The sequence below is a fragment of the Nerophis ophidion genome, linkage group LG22 (assembly GCF_033978795.1).
Source record: "Nerophis ophidion isolate RoL-2023_Sa linkage group LG22, RoL_Noph_v1.0, whole genome shotgun sequence".
Classification (NCBI taxonomy): Eukaryota; Metazoa; Chordata; class Actinopteri; order Syngnathiformes; family Syngnathidae; genus Nerophis; species Nerophis ophidion.
The window spans coordinates 10134373-10157067 of NC_084632.1; the positions used below are offsets into that span (position 1 = coordinate 10134373).

Sequence of the window (22695 nt, forward strand, 5' to 3'; positions counted from 1 at the left end):
GCTAGAACATAAATCAGCACTCAGAACATACGTCAGCAGTTACAACATAAGTCAGCAGCTAGAACATACGTCAGCAGCTAGAACATACGTCAGCAGCTAGAACATAAGTCAGCAGCTAGAACAAAGTAGTATTTAGTGTAGCATGGGGTGCACAAAGTAGTAATTAGTGTAGCATGGAGTGCACAAAGTAGTAGTAGTTAGTGTAGCATGGGGTGCACAAAGTAGTAGTAGTTAGTGTAGCGTGGGGTGCACAAAGTAGTAGTAGTTAGTGTAGCATGGGGTGCAGAAAGTAGTAGTTAGTGTCGCATGAGGTGCACAAAGTAGTAGTTAGTGTAGCATGGGGTGCACAAGATAGTAATCGCTAGTGTAGCATGGGGTGCACAAAGTAGTAGTTAGTGTAGCATGGGGTGCACAAAGTAGTAGTTAGTGTAGCATGGGATGCACAAAGTAGTAGTTAGTGTAGCATGGGATGCACAAAGTAGTAGTTAGTGTAGCATGGGGTGCACAAAGTAGTAGTTAGTGTAGCATGGGGTGCACAAGATAGTAGCTAGTGTAGCATGGGATGCACAAAGTAGTAGTTAGTGTAGCATGGGATGCACAAAGTAGTAGTTAGTGTAGCATGGGATGCACAAAGTAGTAGTTAGTGTAGCATGGGGTGCACAAGATAGTAGTAGTTAATGTAGCATGGCGTGGACATAGAGCAGGGGTGTCAAACTCAAATAATAGTGACCCAAACAAGTTTTGCATTGAATATTGAATGAGCAAGGCTTATATAACTTTATAGTGAAATGCAAAATCGATTTTCAAATAATAATAATAATAATAATAATTTAAAAATATCAATGGTATATTAAATAAAATTTAAATCAAAAAATTGAATGCGTCTTTCCTATTTTCCAGCTTTCTGATGTAAACATCAACATTAACTTGGCGTGGTTTGGTGGTAGTGGGGGGTGTATATTGTAGCATCCCGGAAGAGTTAGTGCTGCAAGGGGTTCTGGGTATTTGTTCTGTTGTGTTTATGTTGTGTTACGGTGCGGATGTTCTCCCTAAATGTGGTTGTCATTCTTGTTTGGTGTGGGTTCACAGTGTGGCGCATATTTGTAACAGTGTTAAAGTTGTTTATACGGCCACCCTTGGTGTGACCTGTATGGCGGTTGACCAAGTATGCCTTGCATTCACTTGTTTATGTGTAAAGTCCGCATATAGTATGTGACTGGGCTGGCACAATGTTTACATGGAGAAAAAGCCGACGGGACGACAGGTTGTAGAGGACGTTGAATGCAGTGCCTTTAAGGCACGTACCCAATGATGTTGTTTGGGTGGAAATCGAGAGAAATTCGGGAGAATTGTTGCCCCGGGTGATTTTCGGCAAGGGCACTGAAAATCGGGAGGGTTGGTAAGTACGAGTATCAGCGGTGAATGCGGTGTTATAACACCGGTGGGCCAGCTCTAATGTTAATTTGATATTGCCTCAAGGGCCAAATTAAATTGCACGGTGGGCCAAATTTGGCCCGCGGGCCAGAGTTTGACACCCATGACATAGAGCAATAGTCCAAACCTTTGAAAAGCAGTGAAGTCCAGCTCCAGAAGGTTTGTGTGAGGTTGTGCGGCTCTGCGGACTCGCAGGTGCTTCCTGTGGAGATCCTGCTTGTCGTACGATATCGCTTCATAGTGATTGATGTACGGGCTGATCAATCTCGCAGCGCCTAAGGTAAAGGAAAACAACAGCAGATGGGACATAGCTTCAGGGTAAAAAAAAAAATCTCCACACAGCAAGTTTTTCATTGTGATGAGAAAAAGATGCCAAAGTAGACTTCTCTCATTCAGCCCCCTCCCTTTCTGATCCTACCTCTCTTCTTGTGAGCTTCTCCTTTGGCGATGTCAGCCTACATTCATTTGACTTTTCTGGATGTTTATTATTGTTGCAATATGCTTGTTAGAGTCAAGGATATTCGGGATTTCTAAACGTTTGTGAGGGCACCAAAGGGATTCTGAGTGTGTGCAGCGTAGCGTGTGCAGGACAGTTCAGCTTGTTGTTGTTGTTGTTTTGGCTTGTTAACAAGAAACAGTTAATGAAGGTTCAAATGTAACTTAGATATTGGGTTTCACTATGTAAAGCGCTTTGAGTCACTAGAGAAAAGCGCTATATAAATATAATTCACACTTCACACACTTCACAAGTACTGTTATAGCACTTTATAAACCTTCACTAAAATACGGACTGTATTCGTATTGATAGTTTCTTATGAGACATTTCTTTCAAATATTCACTATAAGAACTTTTCTGTTCATGAACCCTGTTCAAGAACCAAGTGTTAAGTTCCACTCTTCTAGTCCAAAAAGACAAGTGATTTCCAAAATATCAACTTTTTATTTTCCAACTCGAAGCATTGATTTCAGTTGACCTTCCACCAATCAGCAGCAGCTTGTAAACCTTCAAACAGAGACGTTAACAATCTAATTACACACATATTTTCAAACATCCATCCATTTTCTACCGCTTATTCCCCTTTGGGGTCGCTGGTGCCTATCTCAGCTACAATCGGGCGGAAGGCGGAGTACACCCTGGACAAGTTGTCACCTCATCGCAGGGCCGATTTGCAAATCCTTTTCAACCCATATTTAATTGAATATGCTACAAAGACAAGATATTTGATGTTAAAACTCATAAACTTTATTTCTTTTTTGCAAATAATAATTAACTTAAAATTTCATGGCTGCAACACGTGCCAAAGTAGTTGGGAAAGGGCATGTTCACCACTGTGTTATATCACCTTTTCTTTTAACAACACTCAATAAACGTTTGGGAACTGAGGAAACTAATTGTTGAAGCTTTGAAAGTGGAATTCTTTCCCATTCTTGTTTAATGTAGAGCTTTAGTCGTTCAACAGTCCGGGGTCTCCGCTGTCGTATTTTACGCTTCATAATGCGCCACACATTTTTGATGGGAGACAGGTCCGGACTGCAGTTGGGAGAGGAAAGTACCCGCACTCTTTTACTACGAAGCCACGCTGTTATAAGAAGTGGCTTGGCATTTTCTTGCTGAAATAAGCAGTGAAGTCCATGATAACGTTGCTTGGATGACCACATATGTTGCTCCAAAACCTGTATGGACCCTTCAGCATGAATGGTGCCTTCACAGACGTGTAAGTTACCCATGCCCTGGGCACTAATACACCCCCATACCATCACAGATGCTGGCTTTTCAACTTTGCGCCTACAATAATCTGGATGGTTATTTTCCTCTTTGTTCCGGAGGACACCACGTCCACAGTTTCCAAATATAATTTGAAATGTGGACTCGTCAGACCACAGAACACTTTACCACTTTGCATCAGTCCATTTTAGATGAGCTCGGGCCCAGCGAAGCCGGTGGCGTTTCAGGCTGTTGTTGATAAATGGGTTTGGCTTTGCATAGTAGAGTTCTAACTTGCACTTACAGATGTAGCGACCAACTGTAGTTACTGACAGTGGTCTTATGAAGTGTTCCTGAGCCCGTGTGGTGATATCCTTTACACACTGATGTCGGTTTTTGATGCAGTACCGCCGGAAGGATCAAAGGTCCGTAATATCATGGCTTACGTGCAGTGATTTCTCCAGATTATCTGAACTCTTTGATGATTTTACGGACCGTAGATGGTAAAATCCCTAAATTCCTTGCAATATTTTGTTGAGACATGTTGTTCTAAAACTGTTCAACAATTTGCTGACAAAGTGGTGACCCTCACCCCATCTTTGTTTGTGAATTACTTAGCATTTCATGGAAGCTGTTTTTATACCCAATCATGGCACCCACCTGTTCCCAATTAGCCCGCACACTTGTGGGATGTTCCAAATAAGTGTTTGATGAGCATTCCTCAACTTTATCAGTATTTATTGCCACCTTTCCCAACTTCTTTGTCACGTGTTGCTGGCATCAAATTCTAAAGTTAGTGATTATTTGCAAAAAAAAAAAATGTTTATCTGTTTGAACATCAAATATGTTGTCTTTGTAGCACATTCAACTGAATTTGGATTGGAAATGATTTGCAAATCATTGTATTCCGTTTATATTTACATCTAACACAATTTCCCAACTCATATGGAAACGGGTGTTGAGATCCGCTTTTTGGATCCTCCACATATTATTGTTTATTGTTCCATTTTTATTTTCTCTCTCCGTCTGATCCTATTATTTCCTGTTTAAGTCGGTCACCATGGTAGCTTATCAGTTTCACCTGTTTCTCACGGCCCTGCACACCTGTCCTCACTAATCACCGGCCTTATATAAGCCTGCATCTTTTGTTGTTCAGTCTGGGATCCAAATTTGTTCTTACACAACGGTAAGTCTGCTTTGCACTTTTGCTTCCATGCAATTTCTGTATTTTATTCATTCTTAGCTCTCATGCTAAATGTTTTGTTTTCCCCTTTGTGTGCCTATGTGCCAGTTTAGTTTACTATTTGTTTATCCTAGCTTTCATGCTAGCGTCTTTCGTTTGCCTTTTCTTAGCTCCAGTATTTTTGTTCTCTAGCACATTTTGTTAAATAAATCTTTAGTTCATACCTTTTGCTGTGTTCAATTTTCGACGCATCCTCGAGGGAATCGAACCCGGCATCACAATGCCGAACAGGCGTAACAACGGGGTTTGTAAGAACACTAATGTTACAAACACAACACTAAAAGATCAACAAAATCAATAGAAATAAGAACACTAATGTTACGAACACAACACTAAAAAATCAACAGGCTCAATAGAAATAAGAACACTAAGGTTGAAAACAGTGATTGAAAGCATAAAACAATAACAACACACAAACACATCCCTCTTGTTATTGCTCATCACTTCAGTCACAGCGTTCATAAAAAAACAATAATTGCGTCACACACTTGCATTCCATCTCATAAACGTGACAGCACACTTTACCCGTTATTGACTTATTGTGCAGAAATATGAAAATATAACCACAAAAGTACACTTCAATCTGCAGCCGTCTTCCACAACAAGTGAGTTAGAGCAGTGGTTGTCAACCTTTTTTTCAGTGATGTACCCCCTGTGAACATGTTTTTAATTCAAGTACCCCCTAATCAGAGCAAAGCATTTTTGGTTGAAAAAAAAGAGATAAAGAAGTAAAATACAATATGTCATCAGTTTCTGATTTATTGAATTGTATAACAGTACAAAATATTGCTCATTTGTAGTGATCTTTCTTGAACTATTTGGAAAAAAATATATAAAAATAACTAAAAACTTGTTGAAAAATAAACCAGTTATTCAATTAGAAATCAAGATTTCTACACATAGAAGTAATCATCAACTTAAAGTGCCGTCTTTGGGAATTGTAATAGAGATCCATCTGGATTCATGAACTTAATTCTAAACATTTCTTCACAAAAAAATAAATCTTTAACATTAATATTTATGGAACATGTCCACAAAAAATCTAGCTGTCAACACTGAATATTGCATTGTTGCATTTCTTTTCACAGTTTATGAACTTACATTCATATTTTGTTGAGGTATTATTAAATAAATATATTTATAAAATATTTTTGAATTGTTGCTATTTTTTTAGAATATTTTTAAAAAATCTCACGTACCCCTTGGCATACTTTTAAGTACCCCCAGGGGTACGCGTACCCCCGTTTGAGAACCACTGAGTTAGAGTACGACCCAACTAACCTTGGCTGTCATGGAACATTCAAACACTTGATTGATTTCATCAACAATATTGAAATGCCATGATCTGGCACATTTAAAAACATCTAAAAGGATGTACAAAACAAACAGTAACCTTCAACTCAAGGTTGGACGACAATTCCTCTCAACCGAAGGGGAGAAATACCTCTGAGAAAAATCTATGTGAAAACATTTGCATGCACGTACAACAACCTTTACTACGTCACTATGTGGATTAAGCAAAGAAGTCAATGAATGTACTGATATGATCCATTTTAAAAAAACTGTCAGAGTGTTTACAAAGAAGAAGAATCTTGATCAAAAATATTAAACCTTATTAAAAAATGAGAAAAATTGTATTCATACCATAAATTACTTAACAATTTATTCATGATAACTTTAATAGTGAATATTTACTTACGTATTCATTGTCTATTTATCATGTATTTATTTCCTCGTGTGTTTATTTCTTGTTGTGCAGTTTCAAACAAATGCATTAATAACTGCTATGATACAAAAGGGAATATGAATAAATAATCAATTCTGCTTCTTCCTACTCCCTTTCACACTTGCTGTAATGGAAAAAAAAGAAAATATGTGATGTATTTTATTTGAATTGTTGGAAATAAGGAAGAAAACAGCATATTTTAGGTTCATTTAATAGTTCAAACAAAGTCCTCTAATGCAGTGGTGTCAAACTCAAATACAGAGTAGGCCAAAATTTAAAACTGAACAAAGCCGCGGGCCGAGGTTGAACAAATTAACCCTTTAATAGGGACCCAAACAAGTTTTGCATTGAATATTGATTAAGTAAGGCTTATATAACTTTATAGTGACATGCAAAATCCAGTTTCAAATAATATTTATTAAAAAATATCAATGGCATATCAAATTAAATAAAAACACTAATTTAAGGCCTTTTTTCGGCGTCTGGTTTGAGTTGGGGCGGGGTTTGGTGGTAGCGGGGGTGTATATTGTAGCTTCCCGGAAGAGTTAGTGATGCAAGGGGTTCTGGGTATTTGTCCAGTTGTGTTTATGTTGTGTTACGGTGCGGATGTTCTCCCGAAATGTGTTTTGTCATTCTTGTTTGCTGTGGGTTCACAGTGTGGCGCATATTTGTAACAGTGTTACTTGTTTATACGGCCACCCTCAGTGTGACCTGTATGGCTGTTGACCAAGTATGCATTGCATACACTTGTGTGTGTGTATGAGCCGCATATATTATGTGAGTGGGCAGGCACGCTGTTTTTATGGAAGAAAAGCGGACGTGGCGACATGTAGAGAACGCCAAAAGCAGTGCTTTTACGGCCCGCCCCCAATATTATTGTCCGGGTGGAAATCGGGAGAAATTTGGGAGGGGCACTGAACTTCGGGAGTCTCCCGGGAAAATTGGGAGGGTTGACGAGTATGAGTATTAGCGGTGAATGTGGTGTTACAGCGGTGGGCCAGCTCTAATGTTAATTTGATATTGCCTCAAGGGCCAAATGAAATTACACGGCGGGCCAGAGTTTGACACCCATTCTCTAATGCATCCTACGTGTGTGTTTGTGTGACAATCATTGGTACTTGAACTTGGACTCAACTAGGAGCTGCTTTTGATCTCATTGGGCAAGTTCTATTCTATTTTAGTCCACCCTGTTTGTGCTCATCTTTTTTAATTTTCTCTTTTATTTGATTTAAGCTTTTCTTTAATCGTGTTCTCTTCTCTTGCATGCCGCACTTGACTTCCTGCACATTTCTACATAGCCACAAGTTAGTGTGGAAAGTTTTTCTCAGTGCTTTTAGCAAGATGTGCTACCCCAGAAATGAGTTGATGGATCAACAAGGACTTGTGCAGCAAAAGCTCGATCAAGAAGGTCTACTTCCTGTGCAAAAAACAGACCGAAATGGAAGCGGCAATTGACTCCCCACGTCCTTGCTACATTTCAGATAAGAGTAATATCAAGGATACAGTCGGTCACCATGACAAAAAGCTGAGTCCTGTGCGTTTATTTTCTTCACTTGTTATTGATATCGCTTCTTCCCATTTCATAAACACTTCTTCCTGCGATGCAAAAGCATGTTCCTATCACATGGACTGAATGTAAACACAGGCAGATATTTGGGCTACCAAGGAAACTTGTCCTCACTTGTCCACATACAGTGGGGCAAAAAAGTATTTAGTCAGCCACCGATTGTGCAAGTTCTCCCACTTAAAATGATGACAGAGGTCTGTAATTTTCATCATAGGTACACTTCAACTGTGAGAGACAGAATGTGGGGAAAAAAATCCAGGAATTCACATTGTAGGAATTTTAAATAATTTATTTCTAAAAGATAGTGGAAAATAAGTATTTGGTCGACCTTTCAAAGCTATCACTGATGGAAGGAGGTTTTGGCTCAAAATCTCACGATACATGGCCCCATTCATTCTTTCCTTAACACGGATCAATCGTCCTGTCCCCTTAGCAGAAAAACAGCCCCAAAGCATGATGTTTCCACCCCCATGCTTCACAGTAGGTATGGTGTTCTTGGGATGCAATTCAGTATTCTTCTTCCTCCAAACACGACGAGTTGAGTTTATACCAAAATGGATACATGGGTGATACAACAGAGGATTGGGAGAATGTCATGTGGTCAGATGAAACCAAAATAGAACTTTTTGGTATAAACTCAACTCGTCGTGTTTGGAGAAAGAAGAATACTGAGTTGCATCTCAAGAACACCATACCTACTGTGAAGCATGGGGGTGGAAACATCATGCTTTGGGGCTGTTTTTCTGCTAAGGGGACAGGACGATTGATCCGTGTTAAGGAAAGTATGAATGGGGCCATGTATCGTGAGATTTTGGGCCAAAACCTCCTTCTATCAGTGAGAGCTTTGAATGGTTGACCAAATACTTATTTTCCGCCATCATTTACAAATAAATTCTTTAAAATTCCTACAATGTGAATTCCTGGATTTTTTTTTTACATTCTGTCTCTCACAGTTGAAGTGTACCTATGATGAAAATTACAAACCCCTGTCATCATTTTAAGTGGGAGAACTTGCACAATCGGTGGTTGACTAAATACGTTTTTGCCCCACTGTAGCTGTCCTGAAGGATTACAACTACAGAGGGTCACTGATTGTCACCCACACCCTGCAGCTTTGGTGAGGGATCAGGTGGGACAATAGCAGTAAAAGTATTCATATTGTCTTCATGTCTGTCAGGCTTGCCCCTGACAGTTTGTTTGTGTTTTAGTTTAATTTATTCCTCTGTGTGTGTAGTATCTCCTTGTCTGTTTCCTGTCTTTTTTCCTGAGCGCTATTTCCCCTCAGCTGCGGCTGATTAGCACCTCGCCACACCTGGTGTAAATCAGCCCAGTCCTATTTAGACCTGTTTTCTCCTCCAGTCAAGGCTGAATTATTATTGTCGTTGCTACCTGTCTTGTCGTGTCATGACATATCAATGCAGCGTTACGGTAAGCTAAATTTGGTAGCGGTTTGTAGCTTACTGTCTTTTGTTCCCTGCTTCTATTTGTTTGTTCATAGCCAAGTTTATTATCCGCCTCGTGCGCGCTTTTTGTTTGTACCCTTTTGGTTTTGTTATTGTTTTAGTATTTGCAGCTTACTGTCTTTTGTTCCCTGTTTCCAAGTTTGTTTTTTTTATAGCCAAGTTTGTTAGCCGCCTCGTGCGCGCTTTTTGTTTGTACCCTTTTGGTTTTGTTCTTGTTTTAGTATTTAAAGATTATATCATGTTTACCTGCAAAATGCCTGCCTCCTTCTCTGCATCTTGGGGTTCGTCACAAACTAACTCTGACAGAATAATCCAGCCCTGACTGGAGGAGAAAACAGGTCTAAGTAGGAGTGGGCCGATTGACACCAGGTGTGGCCAGGTGCCAGTCAGCAGCAGCTGAGGGGAAACAGCGCTCAGAGAGAAAGACAGGAAACAGACAAAATAAGAGCGCTGACAGGAAATACTACGCACACAGAGGAAAAAACTAAAACACAAACAAACTGTCCGGGGAAAGCCTGACAATATCATATTATTGTTGCGTTTTGGACGCATATTGATGCGCAAAGTGTCACCCCAGGATGCTACAGGACTTCAGACCAGGCAGGATAGAAGGTAGGAACTTGTTAAATATAAAAAAATGACAAAATAACAAAGAAAAGGTGTGCCGGAGCGCACGAGAGGCTAATGCTAAAACTAGCATCAAGTTCAAACGTCAAAATTGGCGCGTGCCGAGCGCGCGGAAGCTAAGATGTGACTTAGCAAGGTAATACAAAAGCAGAATAACCAACACAACTGTTGCATAGAGCAAACAAAACATCCAGACAGAACTCAGGTAGCAGACGGGCTTAAATACTAACACAACAGTCAAAAACAGGTGTGCTTCAGAAAGTAGGTGCAGGTGGAGCAAATGAAGTCGCCATAGTGATGAATACAAATAAGAAAGTGCGCACAACTCAGGGATCGGAAGAGTCCAGAAATAATCCAAACACAAAAAGGGATTCAAAACTAGACTAGGGATGTGATCCGGGAACCGGATCACAACATTATGCACCTTCCAGTTTGTATCTAATCAGAATTCAGCTATCTTATGTTGGCATGCTGTACCGAATTTGCCTTCAGAATCAACAATGTGTGTGCACTGGAAGTGACCGGACACATACAGTTGATAGACAGTTGCCATAACCAATCAGGTCACCAGTTATTGTCAGTAAGGCCTTCTAGATGACCTCACCTTGAAGGTGACGTTTACGCGTCCTGTGATTGGAGATTCACTGGGACCGTTAGCGGATGAATTTGAGAGCACATACAGTTGATAGACAATTGTGATAGCCAATCAGATCACAAGTTGTTTGACAGTAGCCTATCCAAGTAGCCTGAGACTGCGATTGGATACTCACTTGTCACTCCAAAGTGAGTATCCAATCACGAGCTGCAACTTAGCAGGAAGCAGGAAGTGTTGGCCCACAAAGAAGAAGGAAATGTTGATTAGGTGGCAGATTTATATTTGCAAGGCCATTTTCAAGAAGGATATTTAAAAAGAAACTACATCTTGTGAGACCATGTCGCCACTTCCACTCAATCAAGCGACTACGAGCGGTACCACTGGCTTATAAGCCGTCAAATGGGTGCTAAAAATTGTGAGTTCAAATATTTTATTTCTTTATTTTTTCACGTTTAATATATTTTTTGCAATTTTTAATTCTGACAGTAGCACATAAGATATGTTTTAATTGCTGATGCGGGTTTATTGATGTTTAAATGCGGCAGAAAATAACCCGTTTTGTACACTGTTGATGTGTTTCAATCCACATTAAGTTGTGTTCTTGTATAGTATTTCTCCAGCAAAGGTCATGTGGTGACATCCATCCATTTTCTACCGCTTATTCCCTTTGGGGCCGCGGGTGGCATTGGAGCCTGGCTCAGCTACAATCGGGGGGAAGGCATCGTACACCCTAGACAAGTCGCCACCTCATCGCAGGGCCAACACAGATTGACAGACAACATTCACACATTAGGGACCATTTAGTGTTGCCAATCAACCTATCCCCAGGTGCATGTCTTTGGAAGTGGGAGGGGCCTATCCCCAGGTGCATGTCTTTGGAGGTGGGAGGAAGCCGGAGTACTCGGAGGGAACCCACGCAGTCCCGGGGAGAACATGCAAACTCCATACAGAAAGATCTCGAGCCCGGGATTGAACCCAGGACTACTCAGGACCTTCGCATTGTGAGGCAGATGCACTAACCCCTCTCCCACCGTGCTGCCTGTGGTGACATCAATGCTGCTATTTGGAGAGGTCATCATTGAAGTGGGGACATAACTGAAGACCTAGGTGGGCTACTGGACAATGGGGAGGAGATTAGTCCACTTGTGAGGAGCACACGTTCAGCTACAAAAGCATAGACAACCCCCCGACTCTTTCAAGGTGCAGTGAGCGAAAAGACCATTCTTTCAAGGACACACACAAACACACACATAAATCCGCACATTCTTCACTACCTGTACTCGGGCCTTGACTGTGGAGCAAGAAAATCAAGAGGCAGCAAAGTTGAACTTTCATGGTGTCTTCTCCTGATTGTCCACCTCACTTCTTCTTCTTCATCTTATTCGTCCGTACCACCTCTCCACTTCAGCGGACTCCAAGCCGCGGTCTCCCCCGTAATGTGCGGTGTTGTGAGCTTGGCGGGGCAGCGGAAACGTATTCAGACTTGCAGAAACAGCAAATATTTGCAATCAAGTCGGAACCTGACGCTGAGCTCAGATGAGAGTGGAGATTAGTGAACATGACATTTTCATGATTTTTACAGGACAATGTAAAAAAGCTTGATCAAACCTCCCAGGTACATCAATAATTACATTTTGATTTTTTCACTTATATTTATATGGTGGGCGTGGCCTGCGGAGAAACGGGGTGTGGCAGGGCCGGCTTCGAGGTTGGCGACAGGTGAGTGGATGACACAGCTGAAAGTGTTCATCTAATCACCTGTCGTTCTGTTAAAAGACAGCTTGTCCTTGCTGACTGCTGCCCAGTCCGGGCCCCTCCATCCTTTCTGCCCGGGTTACTAATCTATGTCCTTCCAATGAAATCTCTGTCCTCCCAATGAAATCTAGGTCATCCAAAAGAAATCTAGGTTCTTCCAATGAAATCTAGGTTCTCCCAATGAAATCTATGTCCTCCCAATTAAATGCAGGTCCTCCCAATGAAATCTATGTCCTCCCAATGAAATCTAGGTCCTCCCAACAAAATCTAGGTCCTCCCAATGAAATCTATGTCCTCCCAATGAAATCTAGGTCCTCCCAATGAAATCTAGGTCCTCCCAATGAAATCTATGTCCTCCCAATGAAATCTAGGTCCTCCCAATGAAATCTAGGTCCTCCCAATGAAATCTCTGTCCTCCCAATGAAATTTAGGTCCTCCCAAATGTAATCTATGTCCTCCCAATGAAATGTAGGTCCTCCCAATGAAATCTATGTCTTCCCAAGGAAATCTAGGTCCTCCCAATAAAATCTATGTCCTCCCAATGAAATCTAGGTCATCCCAATGAAATCTATGTCCTCGCAATGAAATCTATGTCCTCCCAATGAAATCTAGGTCATCCCAATGAAATCTATGTCCTCGCAATGAAATCTATGTCCTCCCAATGAAATTTAGGTCCTCCCAAATGTAATCTATGTCCTCCCAATGAAATCTATGTCTTCCCAAGGAAATCTAGGTCCTCCCAATAAAATCTATGTCCTCCCAATGAAATCTAGGTCATCCCAATGAAATCTATGTCCTCGCAATGAAATCTATGTCCTCCCAATGAAATCTAGGTCATCCCAATGAAATCTATGTCCTCGCAATGAAAGCTATGTCCTCCCAATGAAATCTATGTCCTCCCAATGAAATTTAGGTCCTCCCAATGAAATCTAGGTCATCCCAATGAAATCTATGTCCTCGCAATGAAAGCTATGTCCTCCCAATGAAATCTATGTCCTCCCAATGAAATCTATGTCCTCCCAATGAAATCTAGGTCATCCCAATGAAATCTATGTCCTCGCAATGAAAGCTATGTCCTCCCAATGAAATCTATGTCCTCCCAATGAAATTTAGGTCCTCCCAATGAAATCTAGTTCCTCCCACTGAAATCGATGTCCTCCCACTGGAATCTGGGTCCTCCCAATGAAATCTAGGTCTTCCCAATGAAATGTATGTCCCCCCCAATGAAATGTAGGTCCTCCCAATGAAATCTAGGTCCTCCCAATAAAATCAAAGTCCTCCCAATGAAATCTATGTCCTCCCAATGAAATCTATGTCCTCCCAATGAAATCTATGTCTTCCCAATGAAATCTAGGTCTTCCCAATGAAATGTATGTCCCCCCCAATGAAATTTAGGTCCTCCCAATGAAATCTAGGTCGTCCCAATGAAATTTAAGTCCTCGCAATGATATCTATGTCCTCCCAATGAAATCTAGGTCCTCCCAATGAAATCTATGTCCTCCTAATGAAATCTAGGTCCTCCCAATAAAATCAATGTCCTCCCAATGACTAGATTCCTTGCAATAGCTTGTTGAGAAATGTTGTTCTAAAACTGTTCGACAATTTGCTTACAAAGTGGTGACCCTCACCCCATCCTTGTTTGTGAATTACTTAGCATTTCATGGAAGCTGCTTTTATACCCAATCATGGCACCCACATGTTCCCAATTAGCCTGCACACCTGTGGGATGTTCCTAAAAAGTGTTTGATGAGAATTCCTCAACTTTATCAGTATTTGTTGCCACCTTTCCGAACTTCTTTTTCACGTGTTGCTGGCATCAAAATCCAAAGTTAATGAATATTTGCAAAAAAAAAAATGTTTATCAGTTTGAACATCAAATATGTTGTCTTTGTAGCATATTCAACTGAATATGGGTTGAAAATGATTTGCAAATCATTGTATTCTGTTTATATTTACATCTAACACAATTTCCCAACTCATATGGAAACGGGGTTTGTAGTTCAGCTGTTGTACCGCTGGCCCAGCCATACCAACTGGCCTCCTTCACAGGATGTACTCTGGAGAGGTACCAGTCTGGAAGAGGCGCTAGCTGTCCCAAGTGGTGACGTCTTAGATGATCAGAATACTAATATTGCAACAATTTGGCATCCATTGCAGCCGGTCACCCAGGATAGGGGCCCCACATCTGTGGCCCCTTCCAAAAGTTTCTTCTTCTTTATCCCATCTCGGACTTTTGAAGTTGTGGGTTCAATCAGGGGATGCCATTGTGGTTTGTGAAACCCTTTGAGGAACTTGTGATAAAGTGCTATAAAAATGAGTGAATTGGGATGGATTAATGCAGGGGTGTCCAACGTGCGGCCCGGGGACCATTCGCGGCCCGCAGCTAATTGTTTAGTGGCCCGCCACACATCCTGGAAATTCTATTGCAAAAATAAATAAATAAAACACTAAACAAAAGTAGAATGAGGTGAAATCTAACGGGGAAAAGTTGCAATGTTGACACAAAGCTGCCATGCAGGCCGTTTGTTTTTCTTTATTTTGCTCTTATTTCCAATGCTAAAAATATATATGTATATTTATTTTTTTTAAATAATGAATTCAGCTGTTCTCCTTTTTGTGTAATTTTAGAAAGAAAGTAAGAAGAATGAGGTCATTTTTACTCAAAGTGTGTCGGAAGTATTTGTCAGCTCCCTGAAGATAGAATAGAGAAGTATGAGTAGGGCATGTGAGGTCAATGCAAACAAAGGTCGTGCACTTTGTAACCACTACACCAGGGGTCACCAACCTTTTTGAAACCAAGAGCTACTTCTTGGGTACTGATTAATGCAAAGGGCTACCAGTTTGATACACACTTAAAAAAAATTGCCAGAAATAGCCAATTTGCTCAATTTACCTTTAATAAATACATCTATATATATAATAAAAAATGGGTATTTCTGTCTGTCATTCCGTTGTACATTTTTTTTCCTTTTACAGAAAGTTTTTCTTAGAGAATAAATGATGAAAAAAACACTTAATTGAACGGTTTAAAAAAGGAGAAAACGGGAATAAAATGAAAATTAAATTTTGAAACATAGTTTATCTTCAATTTCGACTCTTTAAAATTCAAAATTCAACCGAAAAAAAGAAGAGAAAAACTAGCTAATTCGAATCTTTTTGAAAAAATAAAAAAAATTATTTATGGAACCTCATTAGTAATTTTTTCCTGATTAAGATTAATTTTAGAATTTTAATGACATGTTTTAAATAGGATAAAAATCCAATCTGCACTTTGTTAGAATATATAACAAGTTGGACCAAGCTATATTTCTAACAAAGACAAATCATTATTTCTTCTAGATTTTCCGGAACAAAAATTTTAAAAGACATTCAAAAGACTTTGAAATAAGATTTAAATTTGATTTTAAAGATTTTCTAGATTTGCCAGAGTATTTTCTTTTTATCTTAATCATAACAAGTTTGAAGAAATATTTCACAAATATTCTTCGTCGAAACAACAGAAGCTAAAATTAAGAATTAAATTAAAATGTATTTATTATTCTTTACAATAAAACAAAACAAATGTAGTTGAACATTGATTTGAATTGTCAGGAAAGAAGAGGAAGGAATTTAAAAGGTAAAAAGGTATATGTGTTTAAAAATCCTAAAATAATTTTTAAGGTTGTATTTTTTATCTAAAATTTTCTTTATGAAAGTTATAAGAAGCAAAGTAAAAAAAAATACATTAATTTTTTCAAACAAGTGAAGACCAAGTTTTTAAATATTTTCTTGGATTTTAAAATTCTATTTGAGTTTTATCTCTCTTAGAATTAAAAATGTTGAGCAAAGTGAGACGAGCCAGCTAGTAAATAAATGAAATTTAAAAAATAGAGGCAGCTCACTGGTAAGTGCTGCTATTTGAGCTATTTTTAGAACAGGCCAGCGGGCGACTCATCTGGGCCTTACGGGCGACCTGGTGCCCGCGGGCACCGCGTTGGTGACCCCTGTACTACACGTTCAGCATGATAGCATTTCCAAAGGTCTTATCTACTAGGATTCCTAACAAATGCTAAATAGCTTGTGCAAAATATATAATTGCTTGTACGTATAGTTGTGGGTTCACAATTAATAGCAAATACAAAAGGATTTAAACAAGGTTTTTATGTGTGTTACTGGCGGTCACCATGGAGACACTCATTCCCCTCCACATCCATGGCATCATGCGATGCTTTGCCACATTGTGGAACATGCAGTTGACAACAATAATCTGGAGCACATTTTCTGTCAAAATCTCCCTAAACTTGTCCCAAAAGTTTTTGCAACATTTGTGCTATGTTTGTGTTGCTAATTGTTTTGGTCTATTATAGTTGTTATGGTATTAACGTTGTACAGTTTTTGTGTTATAAACCTGTTAGCATTCATAACCAGCCCTCCAACCTTGTCCAAATCTACACAAACCTGTCCCGCTTGTCCATGCTATGTTTGGCTTGCAACATTTTTTCCTATAATCCCCCATGATGAATATCCTTGAGGAATGTTTGTATGAGCCGCATTATCCATGAGCCAGGTCACTAAACCTGTTCCAGACAACTTCCTGGCCCGCTACATGTGCTAGTCCCCATATTAAGTACTACACGTGCTAGTCCACATACAGGGGGGCAAAAAAGTATTTAGTCAGCTACTGATTGTGCAAGTTCTCCCACTTAAAATGATGACAGAGGTCTGTAATTTTCATCATAGGTACACTTCAACTGTGAGAGACAGAATGTGACAAAAAAATCCAGGAATTCACGTTGTAGGAATTTTAAATAATTTATTTATAAATTATGGTGGAAAATAGGTATTTGGTCAACCATTCAAAGCTCTCACTGATGGAAGGAGGTTTTGGCTCAAAATCTCACGATAGATGGCCCCATTCATTCTTTCCTTAACACGGATCAATCGTCCTGTCCCCTTAGCAGAAAAACAGCCCCAAAGCATGATGTTTCCACCCCCATGCTTCACAGTAGGTATGGTGTTCTTGGGATGCAACTCAGTATTCTTCTTCCTCCAAACACGACGAGTTGAGTTTATACCAAAATGTTCTATTTTGGTTTCATCTGACCACATGACATTCTCCCAATCCTCTGCTGTATCATCCATGTATCCATTTTGGTATAAACTCAACTCGTTGTGTTTGGAGGAAGAAGAATACTGAGTTGCATCCCAAGAACACCATACCTACTGTGAAGCATGGGGGTGGAAACATCATGCTTTGGGGCTGTTTTTCTGCTAAAGGGACAGGACGATTGATCCGTGTTAAGGAAAGAATGAATGGGGCCATGTATCGTGAGATTTTGAGCCAAAACCTCTTTCCATCAGTGAGAGCTTTGAATGGTTGACCAAATACTTATTTTCCACCATAATTTACAAATAAATTCTTTAAAATTCCCACAATGTGAATTCCTGGATTTTTTTTATACATTCTGTCTCTCACAGTTGAAGTGTACCTATGATGAAAATTACAGACCTTTGTCATCATTTTAAGTGGGAGAACTTGCACAATCGGTGGCTGACTAAATACTTTTTCCCCCACTGTAGTGAGTACTACACGTGCTAGTCCACATAGTAAGTACTACACGTGCTAGTCCACATAGTAAGTACTACACGTGCTAGTCCACATAGTAAGTACTACACGTGCTAGTCCACATAGTAAGTACTACGCCACCAACCTTGCCTCCCCCACACAGCGCCGTGCACCCTGCCCCCAATGAATCATTCCTCCTGAAGCCTCCCTCTGATCCCTGATTGGCTGGGAGAGGATCACCCGGACCCTGAGTCAATGATGTCACCCCCATAGCCACCACCCCACCACCACCACCACCACCCTTAAACACACTTTTACATATGGATTCTTGCAGTAGTCTTCCCAAAAAGATTGTAGTCTTCCCAACAAGATTGTAGTCTTCACAACAAGATTGTAGTCTTCCATACAAGATTGTATTATTCCCAACAAGATTATAGTCTTCCCAACAAGATTGCAGTCTTCCCAAAAAGACTGAAGTCTTTCCAACAAGACTGTAGTCTTCCCAACAAGATTGGAGTCTTCCCAACAGGATTGGAGTCTTCCCAACAGGATTGGAGTCTTCCCTACAAGATTGCCGTCTATCCAACAAGATTGTAGTCTTCCCAACAAGATTGTAGTCTTCCCTACACGATTGTAGTCTTCCCAACAAGATTGTAGTCTTCCCTACAAGATTGTCGTCTTCCCAACAAAATTGCAGTCTCCCCAAAAAGATTGCAGTCTCCCCAACAAGGTTGTAGTCTTCCCTACAAGATTGTAGTCTTCCCAACATGATTGTAGTCTTCCCTACACGATTGTAGTCTTCCCAACAAGATTGTAGTCTTCCCTACAAGATTGTCGTCTTCCCAACAAAATTGCAGTCTCCCCAAAAAGATTGCAGTCTCCCCAACAAGGTTGTAGTCTTCCCTACAAGATTGTAGTCTTCCCAACATGATTGTAGTCTCCCCAACAAGGTTGCAGTCTTCCCAACAAGATTGTAGTCTTCCCTACAAGATTGTAGTCTTCCCAACAAGATTGGAGTCTTCCCAACAGGATTGGAGTCTTCCCTACAAGATTGTCGTCTATCCAACAAGATTGTAGTCTTCCCAACAAGATTGTAGTCTTCCCTACACGATTGTAGTCTTCCCAACAAGATTGTAGTCTTCCCTACACGATTGTAGTCTTCCCAACAAGATGGTTGTCTTCCCTACAAGATTGTCATCTTCCCAACAAGATTGTAGTCCCCCCAAAAACATTGCAGTCTTCCCTACAAGATTGTAGTCTTCCCTACACGATTGTAGTCTTCCCTACACGATTGTAGTCTTCCCAACAAGATTGTTTTCCCTACAAGATTGTCGTCTTCCCAACAAGATTGCAGTCTTCCCAACAAGATTGTAGTCTCGCCAAAAAGATTGCAGTCTCCCCAACAAGATTGTAGTCTTCCCAACAGGATTGTAGTCTTCCCAACAAGGTTGCAGTCTTCCCAACAAGATTGTAGTCTTCCCAACAAGATTGTAGTCTTCCCAACAAGATTGTAGTCTTCCAAAGAAGATTGTAGTCTTCCCAACAAGATTGTAGTCTTCCCAACACGATTGTAGTCTTCCCAACAAGGTTGCAGTCTTCCCAACAAGATTGTAGTCTTCCCTACAAGATTGTAGTCTTCCCAACAAGATTGGAGTCTTCCCAACAGGATCGTCGTCTTCCCAACAAGATTGTAGTCTTCCCTACAAGATTGTAGTCTTCCCAACAAGATTGTAGTCTTCCCTACATGATTGTCGTCTTCCCAACAAGATTGTCGTCTTCCCTACAAGATTAGAGTCTTTCCTACAAGATGTAATCTTCCCAACAAGATTGTAGTCTTCCCTACACGATTGTAATCTTCCCAACAAGATTGTAGTCTTCCCTACAAGATTGGCGTCTTCCCAACAAGATTGTCGTCTTCCCAACAAGATTGTAGTCTTCCCAAAAAGATTGTAGTCTCTCCAACAAGATTGTAATCTTCCTTAAAAGACTGTAGTCCTCCCTAGAAGATTGTAGTCTCTCCAACAAGATTGTAATCTTCCTTAAAAGACTGTAGTCTTCCCGACAAGATTGTCGTCTTCCCAACAGGATTGTCGTCTTCCCAACAAGATTGTAGTCTTCCCAACAAGATTGTAGTCTTCCCTACAAGATTGTAGTCTTCCCAACAAGATTGTAGTCTTCCCTACATGATTGTCGTCTTCCCAACAAGATTGTCGTCTTCCCTACAAGATTAGAGTCTTTCCTACAAGATGTAATCTTCCCAACAAGATTGTAGTCTTCCCTACACGATTGTATTCTTCCCAACAAGATTGTAGTCTTCCCTACAAGATTGGCGTCTTCCCAACAAGATTGTTGTCTTCCCAACAAGATTGTAGTCTTCCCAAAAAGATTGTAGTCTCTCCAACAAGATTGTAGTCTTCCCAACACGATTGTAGTCTTCCCAACAAGCTTGCAGTCTTCCCAACAAGATTTTAGTCTTCCCAACAAGATTGGAGTCTTCCCAACAAGATTGGAGTCTTGCCTACAAGATTGTCATCTTCCCAACAAGATTGTAGTCTTCCCAAAAAGATTGCAGTCTTCTCTACAAGATTGTAGTCTTCCCTACAAGATTGTCGTCTTCCCAACAAGATTGCAGTCTCCCCAACAAGATTGTCGTCTTCCCAACCAGATTGTAGTCTTCCCAACAAGGTTGCAGTCTTCCCAACAAGATTGTAGTCTTTCCTACAAGATTGTAGTCTTCCCAACAAGATTGGAGTCTTCCTTACAAGATTGGAGTCTTCCCTACAAAATTGTTGTCTTCCCAACAAGATTGTAGTCTTCCCAAAAAGATTAGAGTCTTCCCAAAAAGATTGCAGTCTTCCCTACAAGATTGTCGTCTTCCCAACAAGATTGTAGTCTTCCCAACAAGATTGGAGTCTTCTCTACAAGATTTTCGTCTTCCCAACAAGATTGTAGTCTTCCCAAAAAGATTGCCGTCTCCCCTACAAGATTGTAGTCTTCCCTACAAGATTGTAGTCTTCCCTAGAAGATTGTCGTCTTCCCAACAAGATTGTCGTCTTCCCAACAAGATTGTAGTCTTTCCAACAAGATTGTAGTCTTCCCTACAAGATTGTAGTCTTCCCAACAAGATTGTAGTCTTCACAACAAGATTGTAGTCTTCCATACAAGATTGTATTATTCCCAACAAGATTATAGTCTTCCCAACAAGATTGCAGTCTTCCCAAAAAGACTGAAGTCTTTCCAACAAGACTGTAGTCTTCCCAACAAGATTGGAGTCTTCCCAACAGGATTGGAGTCTTCCCAACAGGATTGGAGTCTTCCCTACAAGATTGCCGTCTATCCAACAAGATTGTAGTCTTCCCAACAAGATTGTAGTCTTCCCTACACGATTGTAGTCTTCCCAACAAGATTGTAGTCTTCCCTACAAGATTGTCGTCTTCCCAACAAAATTGCAGTCTCCCCAAAAAGATTGCAGTCTCCCCAACAAGGTTGTAGTCTTCCCTACAAGATTGTAGTCTTCCCAACATGATTGTAGTCTTCCCTACACGATTGTAGTCTTCCCAACAAGATTGTAGTCTTCCCTACAAGATTGTCGTCTTCCCAACAAAATTGCAGTCTCCCCAAAAAGATTGCAGTCTCCCCAACAAGGTTGTAGTCTTCCCTACAAGATTGTAGTCTTCCCAACATGATTGTAGTCTCCCCAACAAGGTTGCAGTCTTCCCAACAAGATTGTAGTCTTCCCTACAAGATTGTAGTCTTCCCAACAAGATTGGAGTCTTCCCAACAGGATTGGAGTCTTCCCTACAAGATTGTCGTCTATCCAACAAGATTGTAGTCTTCCCAACAAGATTGTAGTCTTCCCTACACGATTGTAGTCTTCCCAACAAGATTGTAGTCTTCCCTACACGATTGTAGTCTTCCCAACAAGATGGTTGTCTTCCCTACAAGATTGTCATCTTCCCAACAAGATTGTAGTCCCCCCAAAAACATTGCAGTCTTCCCTACAAGATTGTAGTCTTCCCTACACGATTGTAGTCTTCCCTACACGATTGTAGTCTTCCCAACAAGATTGTTTTCCCTACAAGATTGTCGTCTTCCCAACAAGATTGCAGTCTTCCCAACAAGATTGTAGTCTCGCCAAAAAGATTGCAGTCTCCCCAACAAGATTGTAGTCTTCCCAACAGGATTGTAGTCTTCCCAACAAGGTTGCAGTCTTCCCAACAAGATTGTAGTCTTCCCAACAAGATTGTAGTCTTCCCAACAAGATTGTAGTCTTCCAAAGAAGATTGTAGTCTTCCCAACAAGATTGTAGTCTTCCCAACACGATTGTAGTCTTCCCAACAAGGTTGCAGTCTTCCCAACAAGATTGTAGTCTTCCCTACAAGATTGTAGTCTTCCCAACAAGATTGGAGTCTTCCCAACAGGATCGTCGTCTTCCCAACAAGATTGTAGTCTTCCCTACAAGATTGTAGTCTTCCCAACAAGATTGTAGTCTTCCCTACATGATTGTCGTCTTCCCAACAAGATTGTCGTCTTCCCTACAAGATTAGAGTCTTTCCTACAAGATGTAATCTTCCCAACAAGATTGTAGTCTTCCCTACACGATTGTAATCTTCCCAACAAGATTGTAGTCTTCCCTACAAGATTGGCGTCTTCCCAACAAGATTGTCGTCTTCCCAACAAGATTGTAGTCTTCCCAAAAAGATTGTAGTCTCTCCAACAAGATTGTAATCTTCCTTAAAAGACTGTAGTCCTCCCTAGAAGATTGTAGTCTCTCCAACAAGATTGTAATCTTCCTTAAAAGACTGTAGTCTTCCCGACAAGATTGTCGTCTTCCCAACAGGATTGTCGTCTTCCCAACAAGATTGTAGTCTTCCCAACAAGATTGTAGTCTTCCCTACAAGATTGTAGTCTTCCCAACAAGATTGTAGTCTTCCCTACATGATTGTCGTCTTCCCAACAAGATTGTCGTCTTCCCTACAAGATTAGAGTCTTTCCTACAAGATGTAATCTTCCCAACAAGATTGTAGTCTTCCCT

The 22695-nt window shown here is 40.5% G+C and overlaps 1 protein-coding gene across 2 annotated transcripts in view; it reads right to left on the reverse strand.

Annotated features, from left to right (window-relative positions):
• si:ch1073-396h14.1 (disintegrin and metalloproteinase domain-containing protein 10) overlaps positions 1-11937 on the reverse strand; it is a 171681-nt gene extending 159744 nt beyond the window's left edge. Inside the window, exons 1-2 of one of the 2 annotated variants that reach the window (XM_061883233.1) lie at positions 11635-11937; positions 1562-1709 (exon numbers count right to left, since the gene is read on the reverse strand). In XM_061883233.1, the coding sequence (XP_061739217.1) occupies positions 1562-1709; positions 11635-11695 (209 nt within the window). In that variant the 5' untranslated portion in view covers positions 11696-11937. The remainder of the gene's footprint in view (positions 1-1561; positions 1710-11634) is intronic. The other variant, XM_061883234.1, reaches the window with a different exon arrangement.
• Between the last annotated feature and the right edge of the window lie 10758 nt (positions 11938-22695).